We start from the raw sequence: 21,740 nt of genomic DNA on the forward strand, positions 1-21,740 counted from the left end.
ATTTCCAGAGAAGGGTGAGACTAAAATAAGTCTGCAACGAAGTAGCTTCCAGTAATGCGAAGTCAGTCAACTTTTTCCTCTCTGATAACCTTTTCTTGTTGGAGCAACAGGGAAATTACAAACGCATTTTGGAAATAATGTCTTCCTACCCCCATCCTTGAGGAAGGGGGCTACCAATCAGTTCTTAAAGCCTTTCAATGTGGTACCAGCAGGGACCAGGACATTCATTCGATGTCATGAGAGGTGGAGCCAGTCTCCATGGCATTCCTTGAGATATCAAATACTGTAAGGCTGTCTTGAAAACAATCTCTATTGGACCAAGTCCTTACTTCGCTGGAAGTAGTCGGATCCAAGACTTAATTTCAACAGTGTTCAATTTATTGCTTGAAGCTCTGGCAGCATAAAACTGTCTTCTTTGAATGGAAAATTTGACCAACTGCGATGAGGTAAATGAATTTCGAAAGTGGTGGGTGGACCGGGAGGCAGCACAACTTTTTTGTTTTTTGGAGGGGGAGAGGGTGCATACGAAGAGTCCGGAGCAACCACAAAACCCTAAGTCCCAGAGGATGTAAAAGGGTGTTGGACCAGAGAGCCCCAAAGCTCCTGAGATCAGGGCTCCACTAGGGGAAGGAGTTTGGGTTTAATTGTTACTGGGCACCGAGGAATCCCTGTCTTGGGTAAAGGGGGTAAGTGGAGAAAAGACGCACTTCGGGACTGCCCGGTGCCCTGCGATCCCTTGCTTTTCCGGGGACCCCTCGAGGAGGGCTCCGGATCTCTGACCACAGGTCCAGGGGGACCGGCGTCTCCCAGGCGTCGACCCGACCACTAGGATCAACCACCCGTGGGACGTGGGGTAAACTCCCGGGCCCGGAACGCCACCTCTCTCGGCCATAGGCCTCCTGGCAGGACTGACAGCCATCCTCACGCGGTTCGCGCCCGCCCTACGCCAGGGGAGCTCGACCTCCCCGCCCCCGGCCAGGCCCCCGCGAGGCTGCGCTTCCCGTAAACTCCCCGCCCCGCGCGGCCCCCTCCCCGCCTCGGCTCCACCCCCGCGGGACCCTGGGCGGCGTGAGATTGGCCCGACCGCGCTGTCACTCTTCGGACGCGTCACCGCCCTCGTTTCCGACCGCCCAGAGACCGGCAGTGATATTCGTGCTCGCGGGGCCGCCGAGGAGGGCGTCGCACTGCCCTGCTTGCTCCTTCTCGCCCGCGGGTCGGCGCGCTCGCCCACTAGAGCCCGGCCGGAGCTGCGGGGGCTTCGGGGCTGCGGGGCTGCACGCCAGGAGCAAAGACAAGAGGCAAGCAGTGCTCGGCTCGGAGATGGGGAGCGGGCGAAGTTGACAAGCCCCCCACCCACGCCGCGCCTTTGCTGCCTGCCTGGAGGTGCGCTGCCCTTTCCAGGAGGTGTCCGCGCGCTGCCCGGCTCCAGGTGTGCCCGGGACACCCCGCCCCCCGGGACTGGAAAACTTCACCGCAAGTCCAGAGTGGGCTCCCAAGGCGGTGCCGGGATCTGGACTCCCGCAGTCCGAGCCGAGGGTGGGGGGTGGATGGGTGGGTATGGGAGCTGTCCTGGCCGTCAGAGGGTGGAGATCCCTCCGGAAACTTTATCTCCATTCCCGTCATGACTGTTTTCTGTCCCCGCAGGGGCTGCTGCAGCCAGCGGTGTGTCGCGCGTGCTTGTTGGCCAGCGGAGCCGTCCCGGGGAGAAGCCCCCGAGGACAGCTGTTTTCCCAGGAGAGACCTGCAGCCCAGCCGAGCGGCTTGGGCGGCCTGGATGCGCAGGACCCAGCCCCGCAGCCGCGGACGCCGGGCGGCGGCGAAGTTTGGCTGCTGAGCGGCTCGGCGCCGGGCCCCTGGACAGACGGCCGCCAGGCGGCCGCGGCGGCAGGAGCGATGCCCGTGGGGGGCCTGTTGCCGCTCTTCAGCAGCCCCGGGGGCGGCGGCCTGGGCGGGGGGCTTGGGGGCGGCGGCAGCAGGAAAGGGTCGGGCCCCGCTGCCTTCCGCCTGACGGAGAAGTTCGTGCTGCTGCTGGTGTTCAGCGCCTTCATCACGCTCTGCTTCGGGGCGATCTTCTTCCTGCCCGACTCCTCCAAGCTGCTCAGCGGGGTCCTGTTCCACTCCAGCCCGGCCTTGCAACCCGCCGGCGACCACAAGCCCGGGCCCGGGGCGCGTGCGGAGGACGCTGCGGACGGGCGGGGCCGGCATCGCGAGGAAGGCGCGCCTGGAGACCCGGCGGCTGCCCTGGAGGACAACTTGGCCAGGATCCGCGAGAACCATGAGCGGGCTCTTAGGGAAGCCAAAGAGACCCTGCAGAAGCTGCCTGAAGAGATCCAAAGGGACATTCTGTTGGAGAAGGAGAAGGTGGCCCAGGACCAACTGCGTGACAAGGACGCATTCAGGGGGTTGCCAGAGGTGAACTTCCTGCCCCCCATCGGGGTGGAGAATAGGGAGCCCGCCGACGCCGCCATCCGAGAGAAAAGGGCAAAGATCAAAGAGGTGAGTGCACCGCGCCACCCGGTTGGCTACGGTTTTCAGGGAGAGATGGCAAACCTTTGCAACTCTTAGGAGTGCACCCAGAGAGATAGAGGCTTTTCCCTCCTCACCAGATGTTGTGTCAAAGGCTCCTTTTCTCTTTTTCAGTATCATAATAGATGCGGCAATTAAGATCTGAGACCAAATCCTGATTTTTTAACTTGCATGCCATATGAAATGTGAGTACTTGGGCAGGTGACATACTAGCCCGGCGGTTACGTGGTTAATCGCCCCTGACAACAGTAACAGTGGAGGTACTGAACAACCCCCCTCTTAAGGCTTGGAGGTGGCTTTAAAGTGAAGCTTGACCTTAAAAGCACAGCATCAATCACACATGGTATAAAGGCTCTGAAATCCAGCCAGAGCGCCCAGCCCTCAGTCATGTGGCCCAGTTCTGCCAGGTGTGTGTGTGCTTTTACAAACTGTAAAGGTGAAACTTGAGAACTTCCTGTTAGAGGAGGGATACTATTGTTTACTGTGTTTAAGAAAATGAACATTAAAAAAACAAAAAAACCTACGTTTTTTATTTCTAGGGCATAGTGAGAAACAGGGTATTCTATGTGACGCAACAGGTTTCCTCCATAACAGCAGAAAACAAACTTAATCTAGGACAAACATGGACTTTGATAAGTCCTCTGTAATTTCTTTCTCGTAATGTTCAGTTAGAACTTGGAACATGTGATTAGTTCATGATAAGTTTACAAGCTGAAATACACCATGAAAATTCTTTTAGGTTGTCATTTCAAAGATGAAAGTCTAAGGGCCCTGAGTTCCAGAACCAGTTAGTGACCCAGTCAGGACTTGAATGAGAAAACCAGGATTTCCTCCCAGTCATCTGTCACCAGACTCTCTCTGGACATGCCTCCTTCCAGAACTGCTCCCCTGTGTGAAACTGTGCCAGCCTGGGTTTTACGTAGAATCAGGACCTGTAGGAACCATATTAAAAGCATATCATTCTACTCTCAATTCAGTTTCTAAACTCCATTATGAATAGAGAGAGTATTTTTACCATTTTAAACATGATGCATAGTCTCTTGAAAATTTTGTGCTTTGATATTGGGTCAGTAATTAGGAAAGGAAGCTTCCTGATACCATATTCAGACAGTAGACAGAATTTTGAAGTAGAAAAGAGGTATTTAGCTTAAGTTGCTGCAGAACGGAGGCAGATTGATGGTTTTAGTATTTGTAACTTTAATGTAAGACCAGATGGGTTTGGTTAAGCTGTAACTTAGCAAGTTCAAATGGATTTGGGTCCCTTTGGTTTACTCAAGGAAGAATGCCTTCAGCCTCCCAGACACATAATTTTCTTTAATAGTCCTTCAGCCTTTCTGCTTTAGACCTTTACATCCTCCCAGACTTGGGGAAATGGTTCTGTTCTCCTGAACTTCTCTCTAGCAGTTTCCCTTCTCCATGAAATCTTGTCAGTACTACCAAACCTGGAGGGTTGAATGAAGCTCTGCCTCTTCCCTAACATCCTCTCATCCTCATTTCCAACCGAAACCACAGGAAATTGACCACAAATGATCTGTGTCTGCTTGTGTTTCCTTTAAAACTGAAGAGTAATTCACGCATTGCATGCCTCTAGAGTCCTATGAGCTGCCAGTTAGTGCAGATCACGGTTGTCCGAGGAAGAGATTCCAAACACTAAAGATGCACAAATGTTAAAAAGCTCCTGGCACTGACCATTGATGATCAAAAGTGCATTTAGAGCAGAAGCAGTAGGATAGTAGCAGTCATTCAGGACAATGCATTAACAGTACACATGTCCAACCTTATTAGATCCACCCGATCTGTGTCTCTGATTCAAAAGGACTTCATTTGCCATGTAAAGGAAATTTATGTATCCTCTGGTATAAGTGTGGTGCCAATGTCTTAGCACCTAGATGTTTTGAAACTCTCTAGTCTTGCATGAAGTGGTGGAACTAAGTGTGTTCTTTAAAATTCCATGTTGTAAGAACTCAAGATCTAGCATCATTAGCTTCAGTATTCAGGCAAAGGCCAATGGGAAGAAATGGATTATGATTTCCCATTATATTAGTCCTTGGTAAACCAGAAAAAAAAAATGCTATTCTAAAGGATGTGATGTTTGGTCTTAGAGAAGAGTGGTGTTGTTGTGAATAAAGCATTGGACTATAACTTTACCCATGTCCATTCAATCTCAGGTACCTTGTGGGCTCGATGTCATGAACCAGTCGATCCTTGGTTTTGTTATTTCTTGTTCCTATACTTTCTAATTCTCTTTATAGTTGGGTTCTTTATCACACCTGGACGCTCTAACACTTTTATAGTTAAACTTTAGAAGGCCTAAATGGGTCTTACATGTTGGGATCTTGGACTGTAATTTGAGTCAAACTTCTATAAATTTTGTTCAGAGGCAGTTAATACTGTTTTTCATAATGCTGATATAATTGTGTTATTCCTACTGCAGTGAATTTTTTAAAATAAATTTGTGTCCTAAGGGGGATAGTCAGCTAATTAAAATAGGACATTGCCTAGAGCTCTTCACAAAAAGGTATTGTGATTTCCACTAACAATCTGCTGGATAGTAAATCTTTGATGTAAAATGTCCTTTATTACATTACATTTCTACCCATGTATATATTTAGTTTGGAATTCCCCTTAAATTTACAATGCATTCAGAAGGCATATTTATTTTTATGAATTTGATCTTAAAACATTACTCAAGTTGTCTTTAACTTTAAAAAATAGTGTTACGATAATGAAGCCTAGAAGTTAAAATAGCACCATGGAATTGTTAGAAAATTAGTCAGTTTCCTCTTTTACTCTATCCGTTTTGAAAAATTAGGAAGCATTTTTAGCTTTGGGTAGGGGCAGTATAGTAAGCCTACCGTGTCCTTTAGGATTAGTGTCCTAATCTAATCTGGAAGACAAACATTTATTTTTTCCATTTCCTGGAATTATGGGGGTCTTCTGAGTAATAGAGGCTGAAGACAAATTGATCCTTCTCAGACTGAAGTCCCCACTGACATAAGGGGAGATGGGTGTTGTGTTGTGCAGGCTGGTAGCATTAGGTTTGTCACAAAAGACCTTAGACAGATCAGCTGTAGAGTCACAGATGTCTTCTGAGTTTTTCAAAAGAAGGCTTTACTTTTTCATTCCACACTTCTATGTATAATCATAGATTTAAAGAAAGATTCCTATTGATGGCTAATGGTTAGAATATATTTCATCATGCTTTACTCTAGCCATAAGTAGATAGCCTTGAGAGTAGTATATTCTTTAACTATTAATTATTTACTCTTTGGGTAAAGACCAGATGTGGGAATATTCTACTTTGACAGACAAAAACAAACAAAACACTTTTATTTTGAAACTTGACTCTCCAGCTTACTTGTATGGGTAGTTCTGGTGTGGAAAAGAGCATTTCCAAAATAATAAAAGGCACAATTTGAAGTTCTGGCTCAAGGACCTAGGACTCCTTTAGGTTACTTGCCTGTTCTACAACCCATTCTGTGATATACCCCATACAGAGGGCCAGTGCAGATTGCCCCTCGAAGGCACCCTTCCTTAGAGCAAGGGGGCCTTGGAGTGTTTGTAAAGAAAGGGCTCTTGCTTCAACAAGTAAATGAGTAAGTTAAGATTTCAGCTGACTCATGAACATTAATATCCAAAGCAAGAAAAGGATTTAACAGGTAGTGAATTATGTTCAGTTTAATTTTCTGTAAGATAAGCATAATTTCTGAGAGGAATATGCTGTCTTCAGTTAAAAGTTGTGAAAAGAGGTTTAAAAAAATGCATTTCGCAGTCAGCACAGCTACGTTTCTAAGGTGGGCTGATAAAGTAAACCATCTTAAGAAACTGACCCTAGTTTCTCACATGTGTAAAAAGTGCCTTATGTGAGATCTTTTTCATACTGAAGAAGATTATCTCATAAACTATGGTAGTACAGCTTCATTATTATGGGAGCCTTAAGCGTGTGTCTCAAGGTCACAGAGAGGAATATCTACAGATCTGCGGGAAGGATGAAGTCTTTAACATCTAGGGAATCAGAAAAGCATGGGATATTGCTTACACCCCGAGCCAGTGCAGTGTCCATAGCCTTCAAATTTTTTTATACCCTACAAAATCACAGATGCGTACATATTTGTCAGAGATGGGTTTTGATTGGTCAGAATAGGAGCAGTCACTATGGTTTGCAGAGATACTGTGAAATGATTGGCAAAACAGCCTCAGTAGATAAGAATAATAAATAAGAAGCCTGTGTTCAATAGTTTATCGAAGATATTCTTTCTTTCCTGGAAGAAAGTCTTGGATTTCCCTCAGTGTGCTTAGCCTACAGCCTTGCTTAGTGTTCAGTAACTGAACTACATCTAATTTCCCACTCCCAATCCTCTCACTGTGTTAAAATGCACTTTACACAAACTCTGCAAATTATTTTTTTTCTGTTACCAGCAATATGCCATAAAAGTAATAACTTTAAGTCTCTGATTTTTGAAACTAAACATATGTTCTAAGTCATAAAATGTTATGGCTGGATGAGACCTCAGAGATAGCTAGCTCATTCAGTTTACAGTGGAGGCAACCAAGACACTAGGAATGCTTCTAGAAATCATAACACTGGTTAGTATCAGCACTGAGTTGAAAATAGATGCTCTGCTTCCCAACTAGTGTTGCTTGCTAGCCCCCACACAGCTTGCCTCCTAAATAAAACTCCAAAGACATATATTAATTGAAAATCTATATTCATTATTTATAGACCCTACTGTTGAATGGGTATAAAATACATATGAAATAATTCTGAGTATTATAAATTTTACTTCATATTGGTTTGTAAGTAAGCTATAGTAAATTTTTAAAATTTCATTACTGGAATGATTTAGAACACTTCCTGTTTTTAAAAATCACCCAGGGAAAGTTTGATATGACGTCTTTTTCTCTTTATAAAGATTTCTGCAGGAAGTAGAGGCATTTGTTATCATTCAGTTGCACACTCTTTATGAAGAAAAGTGGGGGAGAAAAAGGAAGAAAGAAAGAGTGGGTTTCTGTGTCTGAAATGGTGCTGTTCCCAGAGAAGAGGGATGTAATAAGTTGGGGGAGTTACTTCAAATTATTGAATGTACTTACTCTTCTGACATTGCATTATGGGAAAACAGAATTGACAGCTCACCTGAAAGGTAAGTACACATGCAGTCAAAAATCACACCAATCTCTGGACCACTCTTTCCACCCAAGTAGGTCCTGGAGTGTCTGGGTATTCTTAGCTATCTCTGCTCCATCCATTTACAGCAATGTGGTCATGAGAAGGATGTGTCATGGGCCCAGACTACCTGGGTCTGAATCTGTCCTCCTCCATATACTGGCTTTGTGACTGACCTTTAGCAAAGGTCAGAGCTTCAGTTTCCTCATTTATATAGTGAGGATAATAATAGTATCCACTTTGTTGGATCCTGAGGCTCAAATGTGATCATCCACATGAAACACTTAGAATGGTATCAGGCATGCAGTGGGTGCACACTAAATACTATTTGCTTTTGTCACTGAACACCACCTAAAGCCACCAAACAAGGATTACATTGGTCCATACACTGTGTAATAAGTTAGGGAAGTAGGTAAAGAAGTTTCCAAAGGCATTATCAAAATAGTTAAAATTAAGTTTTGATGCTTACAAGTATATATTGTATGTTATACATATATTATCTATATAGTTCATCAAAGTGATCTTTGCTGGTAGCTGTGATTGTATTGTGTTACAATTAATTTTAATTTTCTCAGATTCCTATGAAATCCCCCCAAACCTTAGATACATTAAAATGATACACTTCTGTATAGAATTCTTCAGTTCTAAACTTCAATATACATGTGAAAGAATTTGTCCCTTTCTCACAGTCAAATGTTCTTACCCCTGAAATACCATCTTCCCAGAGCAGTCACAGTCCACCTACCTCCTTAAGCACTGGATTATTCCTCCACACAGGCAGAGAGAAATTGAGTACAGTGAATTTTAACCTGTTTTGTTTTTGGAGGAATGCTTTTAAGAAGTGAGAAGAAAATTATTGTAGACTTGGCAAAAATTATATGATTATGATAAACTCTATAACCAGAGTTCAGTCTGTCACCTGATAGTCAACCTTTGCATAAATCAATTCTATTTTGTAGCTCTTTTGAGAATTACACATTGAATTTAGATGATAAACGTTTAGGTAATGTTTCAGTTCCAGAAGGTCTTCTGAGGTCCTAAGGCCCAGTACTCACCTTATGTAGGATCAGTGGCCCTATGAGCTGGGACTTCCTGAGATTCCACACTCTATAAAGGGTGTTGGACCCAGTCCCTGCTCAGCCTGGGAGAATCTTAGGTCTTATGAGAACTTGTGCTCTGGAGACTTACTGGCCCCGCCTTCCTCCTTGGCCCTGAATGGCAGGCCAACAGGCAGCTGCCCCACTGAGAACATCCTAGTGGGAGAAGGAGCAGCTTTGCTTGGGAAGGTATTGCCTGTGAAAGCAATACTAGCAGATCCCTTTGCACTGAAGAATGCTGTGGCCCCGCCCCGCCCCCACAGAGTCCTGATAAAGATTTCTGTGATCATTAGGTACTTGAAAGGAAACCAAATGAGATTAGGGCTTAAGAGCATTTAGGAGTCACAGCCCTCCTTTCTGTCATGAATACTCTGGCAGTTATTTTAGGTACATCAGAGCCCAGCAGTCCTGCACATAATCCAGACAGAGATAATAAAATTAAAGAGCAACTGGAGCCTTTGTATTTACTTGACTTTTGGAACTAGAATGGCTCGCTGGCTCTCATTTTTTTTTGTAAGTGCATTTGTCTCCCTGGCTCTTCGCAAAAGCCTGGTCCTTGATTTGCCTCTGCTGCTTTCTGATCACTCTTGCTCTATATCCAAAGGACACTCAGGTGACATTATATTTACTTTCATTTGCAGTTTCTACATATTCCTCTATGGGTCTGCGTTAGATTGTCCCTTCTCCAGGCCTTTGTGGGTACATGTTTAGTGTGAGAACTTGGTGTGAGAGAAGACATGGAAATGAGAGAGAGAAACACCCAGTTCTGAAGGGTGGTTTGATCCTACAACATGCAGCACGTCACTCTCTGAAACAATCTTTGTTGCACCACTGGTGTGCAGCGTGTTTATGTTTTCTAGGAGTTTATGGGAAAGGGTGTGGCAGTAATTGATACACCCCGGCCTGTGAATGACTATGGTTGAGACATGACATAAAGTCATGGCATCTAAAGATCAGGAGCTATTGCTGGAGTCCCCATTTCTGCCTCATCTTCCTCATTGAATGGCCTTTTCCAGGTCACTTGAGGTGCACTTGATCCTAAGGGACAAGAATGTTTCAGAAATAAAAGGCTCCTGGCCCATGCCGCTGTGGCAGTTCCAGTTCCTTGAGTTGGTATTTGGACATGATTGCCAACCCTAGTTCCTCTTTCACAGGAATGTATATGCTGGAGCTACAAAAAGGGTATTTCCTCACTTTCTATATGTTGGGGCCTAAGGAAAAAGGACAAACCTGTGGAATAATTAAGGTGCACAGGGGTGTGCACCCAGTCTCAAAATCTCATTTCCAGCTGCCTGAAGTTTCAACCTTTCATAGATTTTTCTTGAAGGCTACCACTGAGGATACATCACTGAAAATGTTCAGCAAATCTGGGCATCCATGGTGCATGCTGGCCTGTTATCCCAGCTACACAGGAGGCAGAGATGGGAGGACCAAGTGTTTCAGATAAGGTCTCACACTTTTGCCTACACCATCCTGAGATCTCAGTCCTCCTATCTCCACCTCTGGAGTAGCTGGCATTAGAGTTGTGAACCACCTTGTCCAGTTTGTTTGTTGAGATGGGGTCTTGCTAACTTTTTGCCTGGGCTGCCCTCAAACCGAAGTTCTCCTATCTCCATCACCCAAGTAGCTGGGATTTTTGTTGTTTGTTTTTGTATAAAAAATGCTATGGTAAATATCTTTATCTAGAAAATTCATCTCATTTTTCATTGATTCCCCACTCCTGTAAGTAGGATTTCCCCTAAAATTCCTAGAACAGGAAATTAATGGGCCAAAGCATCATAAGTTCATCTTGCTGGATAACTTTCCAAAAGTAAATAAAACTATTTATTCTCCCACCTGAGATATAACGAATGTAGTTTATTGAATCTTTAGAAATTTCACAGTTGAGGGAACAGTGTCTTGTATTTTTAATTTGTTTTTCTTTGGTCAACGTTTTCTCCTGGATTGGTTGACTAGTTGTATAAGAGAAGGAAGTTTTTAAAGGAGCAGGACTGGGAAAAAGGCAGAGTGTGGAGTCCTAATGAGTGAAATACAAGAGGCAGTGGGTCTAGCAAGCTGACTGATCAGATATGGACTCCTGAGGGAGGCAAAGTCCTGGAGACAATAGCTAGGGTTTCATTAAAAAGGGAAAAAAAGAATTAAAGAAAAAAAAGGTTACAACAAAACTTCTTCCCTGGGCTAGACCCCAAGGATAACAAGTGTTCTCTATTGACAAGAGTTCTTACCCAGGAACTTGGATGGCCCACTTCCCCTCAGCCTAGACCCAACCAGCTTCCCTCAGCTTGTCTTCAGTTTTAAGCCAGGTTGGGATGTTTTCATCAGCTCCTTGGGGAAGGTATTAGCCTCTCTGGCCATCTGGGGAAGGGGGAAGGGTCTTCCTCTGTTTAGAACTCATCACAATAATTTACTAATATTTTAAAATCGTAGTTGAAGGTCAGACCATAGTCCAAATAGAATTTCAGAAGTGATTTTATTGGTGCTAGAAGATGGAAAGTTTTACAAAGTATTCTTAAAGAAGAAAAATTTACCAAAACTATCCATAATATTTCATAATACACATTCTTATGTTTGAAAGAACAGACAGATCTTTTGCATATTAGAGACCTGCAGTGTTTTAAGTAGGATAAATATGCATTTTTGTTTAAGGTATTTTTTTAAAGAAAAGCAAAGTATGATTTGTTTCTGAAGATTAGGTTTTTTAAATTTTTAGTTTTGGTTTTTGGCTAACTTCTTCAAATCAATTGTTTTTAGTGTGTTTTTTAGGGTAGTTAAGAGCTGCACATTTGAAAATTGTTTATATTCTGACCTTGGATAGTTCATAAAAGTCTGCCAAATGCCAGAATTATTTGAATTTGGCTTTGAGACTGTGTTAGCATGATGAATACGATTGACATAAATGTACTATGTTATTTTTATAAATTGTAGTTTGAGATGATGGTAATTTTAGAATATTTAAGATGCTGATCTCTGAGGCATATTATTTCTGTAGTCGACTGGCAGTGTTGAGTGTTGTATCTAGTCAACTACAGGTTTTCAGCTCAGAATTAGAATGCCTGAGCAGTCCGTATTGTGATTTAAGGAGTTAGTAGCTCATGTCAGCAATTTTGTAAGTGATTCTTATTAGGAACTGTAAGGGGAACTTTATGTAGTGAAAAGGGTATCTTATAATTGGCACATATTTAATAAATTGTATACATTCAGTCATGTTAAACTCTTTGACTAGTCTTCATTATTTAATCCTTCTGGGATTACTTAACCTAGAATGTGTAATGAAGAACTCAGTAGCTTTGGGGGGTGGGGAGCCTGTAGATTTGAGGAGCATAAAAAGTGAAGATGATTTATTAACTACTGTTGAAAGCTGCATTAGCAGTTAGAGTGAATAAAATTATGATTTATTAAGGATTCTATGAGCAAGAAGATATAGCGGTAGTGCAGGTTAGAAGTACTTGCTTTTTGTCTCCAAAAAGCTTTTTCATTGTCTGTCTGATCCAGATCATGTTGAAAGCAGGAGAAAGAGCCTTCCCTTCTTCATCCATGTCTACCAGGTCAGCTAGTTCTGGGCCTTGCCTAAAATAGGACCCTGTAAATATTTGTTAAGTGATTGCACTATTTTTAAACAAACAAGCCAGCAGGAATTACACAGGTTTAGTGACTTCCTTTTAAGTAATCATGTATTCCAAAGGGGTGTCCCCCCCGTCTTTGAAGCCCTTTTTCCTACACACAAGGCATTGTCTCATGAAGGGTACTTGATTTTTTTTTTATTTTAACAGCAGTCAAAAGTCATAAGAATCAGATCTAGTGAATAAAGAGAATAATGAATGTAGAAAATGACCTTTTCTAGTTTTAAAGCTATTTTTCAGAATGATTTATAAAATGAAAACTGTGTTTGTTTTCTTATATGACTTGTAAACTAGCTGTGAAAGTGGTTCATAAAAAAATCCTTTGAGCAAATGTGACATTGCTGGAATGAATACAGATAATTGTGAGTTTCCTTTAAAGGTTAACATTTACTTGAATAAAAAAAGTTCTGTTGAAAAGTCAGTCATCTATTCTGTATTTACGTCCAGAACTTTGATTTTCAGGTGTGTGATTTTTAAATTAGATAGAATTCTCATTCGTTTCTATCCATTATTATCTGGAGTAGTGGACTGTATTTAATAAGAGCTGTCATTTTTCTTATATTTCAATCTTATACATAATACAGCTAATTAAAGTTGTTTCATTTTTGTCTTTTTCCATTCCAGCATAAATTTTGAAACATAGAATAAGCAATGCTTACAGTGCCACACTGAGTTGAGTATTATTTTCCACTAGAGAATTTCATAAACCTGTTCTTCTGTTAAAAGATGTGATACTTTAAGAAAGGGAAAGAACCTTGGTCCCCCCCCCAAATCAGTGTTGTGAAAAATGCTGAAAAATGCTGTCTCATATAAATAATGCAGGGCAGTGGCTCTGTGAGTTCTAAGATTTGCAAATGGGCTCCTTTCCAATCCATTCTGCAGATTATTATTTTAATCTTCCTAAAATGTCACTTCTCTCCTGTTGACCAACTTAGGGTTTTAGTGACTTTCCATTTCCTAGGAAGCAATAGTTCACACTAAAATGCATCAGAAATAGGTTACACAGCTTGGATCTGTCCTCAGAGTTTCTTATTCATAAGTTCTGGGTGGCCCTGGAAGTTGCACTTTTCACGTTTCAGGTGCTGCTGGGCCGGTGGCTTCAGTTTGAAGAAGCCACGGCTCTTTAGCTTGGAATCCATCATCTTTAACGTGTTTGCTTCAGTTTGCTTCTTGAGTCATGGTTCCTGTTACTTACCCGGAAGGACTCTGTGCTTCTGCTACACGTGCATAGTTACTGTCTCCAAAACAAACCTGATTCAGATTTTGCCTTGTTTACTTCATTCCTCTTAAGAAGCTGTATCCTTTAGCTTGCTCAAAATCCATGTTTTCAGGAATCCCTTCCTACATTTTCTGCCTTTACTGAACTCAATCTTCTCTAACTTCCTCTGGCATTTATTATTTCTGTCTTTGGACAATTTCATGGCATGTATGTTATCTTCCTATGGATTCCAAAAGAAGAGACACCTTTTCTATCCTATAGGTTCATGGCCCATAATTTGACACTAGAAACTGATTCCTCTTTCATGTAACCAAAATGAAGAACAACTTAAGTATATTCCCCAATTTTTTATAACTTAGTTAGGCTGTGAGGCAATATGCTAGAGTGGAAACACTTCTAAGCCTCCCTCTCCACACCTGTGAATGAAGTTAATAATTCTCTCCTGCAGAGTTGTTTTAAGCACTAAAATTGAAAATGCATGTGACATTATTCAACAAATAGCATCTATTTATTTATTAGGAGCTAGAGATTGGTGGGAGTAGTAAAGCTTGGGTTTTTATTAAGAAAAAGAGTTAGTAAGTAAATTGGATTCAGGAAGTTATTTCCAGGAAAGAACAAGAAGTTCTGTCTGCAGTATTGTTGTATTGACCATTATCTTGTATTTTCCATTCTCACTTTCCTTCCTGATTTCTGTTGCCCCAAATCCCTGCTCCCTATGGCAGGAAAGCAAGCATTGTTTGCCTTATTTCAGTTCTTTTCCCACCAAAATGATGCTCATTCTTAGAAAAACAATAGAGAGAGTATTGACCAGAGCAGTTTTTCATTCATTCGTCAGTGTCCAGTTACCTCTGACTCTCAGGCCTGGTGTCACACAAGTCCTGTGACTTGAGGGTAGGAAAGAAAGCAGGCCTTCAGGGCATGGGAAGAAATACTTTGTGAACTGAAAAGCTTGAAAGTGTTTCTGCTGTGTGTCTAAATTTAGCTCAATAATTAGGCATATGGTGCTTTCATTTTTGTATGTATCTACAGCCTTTGTGAGAATATCCATTGGTTATGAGAGCTGCCACAGCTTCACCAATGTTGGCTGCAGAGATTCTAGTGCATTTAAAACAAGAATTGAAGAGTGAAATGGAAAACTGAATTAATAATTTGTTCTTGGTTGGTTTTAATCTGTTCTTTATTAACTTTATAGTTTATGCCTGGAGGATTAGATTTGGAAACAGAACACCAACTAATGTTCTCAAAGTTTATTTCTTCTTATTGAAACATTATACTCTTCAAGACTTTCTGAAGAGCCTTAACATAAGACATGATGTTTAAGTTCTTCAGATTCAACCTAAAATAAAAAAGCTTTTAATTTGTGATATTATTTTTAATTTCAAAATCATTTCACATTAGAAGTCAAAGCAGGAACTGTTTATAAAATGGATTAATATAGAAAAGCAAATATTCTTTGTGGGCACAAGTATGCTCTCTCTTTTTCCTACCTTCAATCTGTATTTTTCAGTCTTAGAACTTTGAATCTGCCTTTCGTTGTAGGGAAGAGAAGAAAAGTTGAAAGCAAAGGATATATTCTTTTATTTCCTTTGCCTTGTTAAATGTTACTAAATTGACTGACAACAATCATAATTTTATAAATTTAGGAAAGATTTCTATTCCAAGATATGTCTATGACTATATCAATATCTAGATATAGAGAGATGCAGCTATCTAGCTCTGTATTTTGCTAGGCTATAAAAATTAACTGAAATCTGGTGGCTTAGAAACAGTTGCCTAAGGGGAGTGGGAGAGGGTCTTGCTGTTCATCTTTATTTCTTAATGTTTCTTTAACATCGTCCCATTAGAACGTACAAGGCTGAAAAGTGGGAATTCGGAGTATTTGCTTCAGTGGTGGTAGTTCTCCACCCACCTGTGATCTGGAGAATTACACTCTAAGTTTTCATAAGGAGAAGACATGAGAATTTAGGCATTGAGAAGGGATTTCTTTGAGGACTAGGAGGAAGTTTGATAAACTATAGTAGCAGGTTTTGGTTTGAGTTAACCAGTTGTATATTCCTTGTTAGGGAAACTTCTCTGGATGCATGTATTCTCCATAGATAAAAGTTTGGGTCTAATTCTCTGTTTTTGACTGTTGTGCTACAAGGGATTTAGGATTTTATGTACAGATGGCCACAGTAGTCAGGTGTTGGCAATATAGCTTAATTTAGCATAACCTTCCTCTTTTGGTTATATGTGGTTAATTGCCTCTGATCCTTTTGTATTTTCTCTCAGAGACTGGTGATGCTAATGACACAAAGGTAGATGGCAGAACAGTGGCAGAAGTGGTATAATATGCATTATACCTGTTAGACGATTAGTCACTTTAGCAAACAGGAATTGACTATGGTCACAGCAGGAACTGAGCAGCACTCTGCCTTTCCCTCAAGAGGGAACTCCAGACATAAAGACTTGCACAAAGACAGATCACCTTTCTCTTGACCTGCTGGGCGCTCGCTGTGTTTTGAAATTCCTCAGGGGGAAAGCTGTCCAGCTACATGATTGGTTAGCATATTTGTGGCCTTTGGCTCTCCATGCTTGAAAGCCATCTCAGGAAGTAAAGTCTTTGATTGATTTGAAGTCTCATGCATCACCATAGTGTTACTCGTGTTCCCAAAACACTGGGGGATTTTTGCAGATGGAACTTTCACAGGCTGATTTGAAGGTGGCAAGCCAAATTAGTGTGTGTGTTGGGGGGTGGGTTTTCTCCACCTCAAGGTGAACTCACTGCCTTATATTTCACTCTGCAGTACTTCATAAACCAGTACTAGGGGACACAGAACACATTAGTGGTCCCAAAAGAGGGTGTCTGCTGTACATAATGCATCTCAGTGTCTTTCATTGTTATATAGCAAGACTCTGACATTGATATTTCTCTTTTAAGTAGAATTTTGCCTTAATATATAAAATAAGAATGTTATTCTTTGATTCTTAAACCGCAGCTTCTAATTTTCAGGTATATTTAGTTTACGAATCACAACAACAATACGTGAGACTTGTCTTTTCTTCCTGGAGGTTTAAAATAGAGGCAGTTGTTAGGACTACACATTAATAAAAATTGTAGCTTCTCAGTTGTATCCTACACCGTTATCCCCCTTCCCCTAGTAGAATGAGTTTGCTGCTGTTCTTCTTGTCTCATTAACTGATTTTCTGTATCATTTGATCTGTGTATAATTAAAGCAACCAGTGGTTGGAGTTTTAAAATCTCATCTTTGCAAGATTTTGCTTCCCTTATCTACAGCTTTAGTTCTAGACTGGTGAAAAGTGTTCATGTAACTACAGCACACATTTGTTGACACTATGTTAGGCACTGTGCTCATCACTTTGCATTTCCTATTTAATTCTCAGAACAACCCTGTGAGTTCACACACAGGAAATTAAGGCTGAGAAGAGTCAAGCAAATTGCCCCAGGTTACACAGCTTCTTTGTACCTCACTTGAGTCTGTCTGGTCCACACATCGTTCCTCCTTCTGAGCACTCATTCCTGCCAGCTGCCCTTAGCACCTGTCTTGGCATTCTTGAGGGTCTTGCCCATGTGGAGTGAAGAATTGGGCCTGCTGTCACAGTCACTCCTCTCCTTGGGAAGGAAGGAGGGGACAGCAGGGCAGTGAGGGCTGGCACTGTTTCCATCCCAGCTTGTGCAAACACCGTGCTTTAATTATGAAAGTAAGGCCTGTGTTCAGGTTGTCTGGAAAAGCCTCTCAAGGCTAATATTGTGCTCAACATCAAGCATCATTTTTATTAGCACATATTCATGTATACAGATATACCTTAATGATATGTATATGCATAGTAAATGCATGGTTAAGTGTGTGTATAATTATCTGAAATACCACTTTAAGCATTAATGAAAGGAATTGGGATCTCTGGAAAGCTGTTTAAATTAAAATGAAGAGAAAGATGATTGTCACTGGAAAAAACCAAGTCTATATTTGTTTGCATTTCTCTCCATAGTCTTGGGGTGGCTATGACTTTTAAATTTTAGAATACATAATTTTGCAGCTATTTGCTTTTAAGCAAGAGATTCCATAAAGGTTGACCATATTAACATAAGTGAAATTTGAATTTTAAATTCACAGTGAGGTATATTACCAAAGGGATTCTGTGAGTTTAAATAATATGTTATTACTGACTCATTCTCAAGAGTTTTTTGCTTGTTTGTTTTTCTTTGTTTTGACAGTACTTGGGGTTGAATTTAGGACCTTAAGCTTTCCAGGCAGCTGCTCTACCAATTGAACCACTCTCCTAGCTTTTTCTGCTTTGGTTATTTTTGAGGTAGGGTCTTGAATTTATGCCCAGCAGGCTTAGACAACGGCCCTCCTGTTTATTCTTCCTGTTTAGCCATGGTGATAGGGATGTGCTCCACCATGCCCAGCTTTTACTGGTTGAAATGGGGGAGTCTCAAGAACTGTTTTCCCAGGCTGGCCTTAAACCATGATCCTCCCAGTCTTTACCCCTTGAGTAGCTAGGATTACAGATGCAGGCCACTGAATCTGGCTTCAAAACTTAGTTTTGTGTAGGGATGGGGATGTGACTTAGTGGTACAGTGCTTGCCTGCCACACATGTGGCCTTGAATTCAGTCCCTAGCACTGCAAAAAATTGCATAGAAGGGACAAAAAAGGTCATGTTTAATTGCTCCTAAGAAATATACCTAGGCATTATAACTCTTTTCAAAGTACATACACAGGAAGCAGTGTAATAATCATTACACCAAATGATTTGTTAAAAAATTAATATAGTCTCCTTTAATAAACTGGATTAAGAATCATTTCCTCCAATTTTCCTTCTACAAATACTGAGAAGTACCACCACTCTCAAGACCCTGGAGAGTCAGCAGTAAGCAAGACAGATGCTGCCACTGCCACCATGGAATCCAACAGGTATAGCGTGCAAAGGCAGGTGAGAAGCACCTCCTAGGAAAGACAGAGGCTGTTGTGGGACTTGTGGTGGGGACATTTAAGTGAGATTTGGAATTAACTCCACTTATGTCACTTTGAGAGATTTAGGGGTTTAGAACACTTTCTAGATGAAGTAAAGTATTAGAGATCCCTGAGGATGAGTGGAAGTTAGCCAATGGCAGGACAAAAGGAAGAGTGTTCAGGACAGGCAGTTAGCAACACATAGCACTGCAAAGAGGTTTAGACTAGAGATGCCAGTGTGGAGAGCATCAAATCATGGAGGTAAACAAGATCCCCAGGGATAGAGTGTCCTATTATAGAGGCAAGCGTTCAGAGGCCTGAGGAACATCAGCATTTAGAGGCTGTGCAAAGTAAGAAGAATCAGAGATGCAGAAAGAAAACTAGCAGAGTGTGGCACCCTGGAACATTTCTAGATATTTAATATTTTAAGTAGTGAGGTTTGGCACTGTCACATGCTGCTGAAACTGGATGGTTAATCCCACATTCATGTTCTGGCGAAGTCAATGATTGAAGACGCCAGACCAGGAGTTAAGAGTAATGCTAGTACAAAATTTATTGAAAGGACAACAAAGTTTCCTGACAGGTGAACGAGCTAAGCCAAAAAATAGCTGAAGTCTAGGGGATAATCTATGGCTTTGTCTGACATAGACTCCTGCTCGTCTACCTTTGAACTACATTTGTGATTGGATGCCATCTAGTTGACTTCTCACTGAACCTGACCATCTGGGCCCCCTCCCATCCTCATCAAACTGGACATGCCAGGAGGGCCCAGTCAACTCTTTCTGGCCTTGAGGCCCACCATTTACATTTTATAACTAACTCCCTTTTATTATCTTGATGGAAGTTTGCTGTGTTACTTTCCTTGAGGAGCATCTAAGAGAAAGACCTCTATATTTTATTATCTTGATGAGTGGCCTATTCCTCACATCTCCTTAGATGTTTACTTTTGTTCTCATCTAAGACAAAGTTACTTTTGCCATTTGCTCCCCTCACACTCTTCTGTTATTTTCTCTCCTCACATTCCCAAAGTCACTTCTGTCATTTGTTCCCCTCACACACAATAAGGACTGAGAATTGTCCTTTGAACTTGATATCAAGCAGGATGAAGGTGACTCTGGGGCAGATTCTATGGAGTATCCAGGTGGAGGCCATATTGAGCTGGAGCTAAGGATGTACATAGAAAATTAATTTAAAAAGGTCACTTGGATGGTACTGGAGAGCTGGAGTGATAGCTACCCTAAGATGAAGGCAACAAGAAGACTGGGTTGAGAAACAAGGTTGGCGAGGCACTGGCTTCTCTGCTCACTAATTACATTTTTTCCTTAGCAGGATTCAGCCACTCTGCCATGTTTGGAGGAGGCAAGATGCTCAGATTGACCCAGCCTTGGGGCTTCCCTAGGTGTTTGGAACAGGCACATCATCCCCCCAGTACTTTTTGGAAAGTCTGATATAAGGGATCATTGTAGGAATATTAATCCACTCAATTTTGGTTAAAGAAGAAGGGCAGAGATATGTATTATTGAGAAAAAAGAGGTTATCTCACAGATCCAGCTCATGAAGAACAGCAAGACCCCCTAGGGATTGGAACTACAATCCCTAGAAGACACCAGGAACCAAGACCACTGGTTCTTTTCCTGGGATACTTGGTCTTTTGTCTCTAGACACACCTGCTTTACTCTTTGCTCTGCAGACAAGTTCTTTATGAATCAATCCTGAAGTTAACATGGCCAATGAGTTTAAGCACTAATGGAGTTTGTAATAAGCATCTCAGAGGCTCCATCCCGAATTCCCAGAATGGAGAACATGACCTGGCTTTAGTTAGGTATCTAATCAACTATGGCCAGGGGGTGGAGTATTGATTTTTAGTACGGTGTCACTGTGGCACAGAGCCTCCTGAGTGACAGAGAGTGCTGCTTGGCTGCACAGAGCCCTCCCGACATCTCTGCTGCATCCGGACATCAGCTTTGTTATATGTATCTTATTGGAAATTTCTCTGGTGTAGGCCTAGAGGCAGATTGTCTGCTGTATATTCACTACAGAAAATTGTGCCTTCTTGAAATGACTATTAACTAGCATTAGCATCTTCATGCAGTTCCATTAACTGTGATACAAATATGCATGCAAAATACCAGTTTGTGAACCCTGAGAAGGTCACTTTAACAGCCTGTCATATTGCTGCTTCATAGTATGATGTAGCTGAATACCTTAATGATAACCAGTTATAACACACACTCACACACATACACTCTTTTTCCAACTTTACAAAATAATCAGGTCTTGCTGCTCATCTTTTGAAAGTCCTACTTGTCCCTGTGGACTAGATTTAAATCTTATCAGTTCCATGCATTTTTATCTCTTCTTTTTCCATGCCAGCAGAAAATCATTTCTTACTTCGTGTTTTTTATGACTCTCTTTGTTTAAATCTCTATTTTTTGCATTTTTACTTTTCAAGGCAGCACATTCAAAGGGAATAAGATGAAAAGCTCAAGGTTTTATCACTTATTAGCAGTCCAGCCTTGTGTACATTCACAGTGCTTTTGAGCCTATGTCTCTCATCCATATAAGTGATATAATGCCTACGTTTCTTGACTATTGTTAGGAGCCATCAGTGAATTAATGCAAAACTATTTGCATGATAGGAAACCTATGTAGATATTGACATTTAAGGAACTAGTTCAAGGGTTTGAAAGACCAGATTTCTACCATTGTGGTAGTTGAACGGCAGTGGCTTGTTGTGTGGTGTGAGTTTTCTATCACTGTGGCAACAAGTTATTACAAACACAGTGGCTGAAGATAATACAGGTTCCTATCTCAGGGTTCTGTAGGTCAGAGTAGGAGTGGGTTTGTTTGGTTTCTCTGCACTGGGTCTCATAAGGCCAAAAGCGAGATGTCAGTTGGCCTGGCCTCTTTATCTGGAGGTTCTGGGAGGAAATCTGCTTGCTTGTTGTGGTGAAAACACTTGAAATCTTTTTAGCAGTTCTCAAGAATACAGTACATTGTTATTAACTATAATCATTATGTTGTGCAATAGATCCTTTAAAAACACAAAACACTTCATTAGTTTATGTCTTCCCCACACAGGGCCATGCTAAACTTCTCTGTATCATTCCAGCTTTAATGATGTGGAAGTGAGCACATCCCTCCGTTTTCAATCCAGC

General features: G+C 41.7%; 1 protein-coding gene and 1 non-coding gene across 2 annotated transcripts in view; one reads left to right on the forward strand and one right to left on the reverse strand.

The window, feature by feature from the left end:
• The first annotated feature begins 294 nt into the window (after positions 1–294).
• Man1a1 (mannosidase alpha class 1A member 1) overlaps positions 295–21,740 on the forward strand; it is a 163,699-nt gene continuing 142,253 nt past the window's right edge. The window contains exons 1-2 of the mRNA XM_074075530.1: positions 295–446; positions 1,645–2,496. Coding sequence (XP_073931631.1) covers positions 420–446; positions 1,645–2,496 — 879 coding nt within the window. The 5' untranslated portion in view covers positions 295–419. The remainder of the gene's footprint in view (positions 447–1,644; positions 2,497–21,740) is intronic.
• Positions 21,621–21,722, reverse strand: LOC141416387 (U6 spliceosomal RNA). The gene has a single exon (XR_012441122.1). It is a non-coding gene; the product is annotated as a U6 spliceosomal RNA (small nuclear RNA).

This window comes from Castor canadensis, chromosome 1 (genome assembly GCF_047511655.1).
Source record: "Castor canadensis chromosome 1, mCasCan1.hap1v2, whole genome shotgun sequence".
NCBI lineage: Eukaryota > Metazoa > Chordata > Mammalia > Rodentia > Castoridae > Castor > Castor canadensis.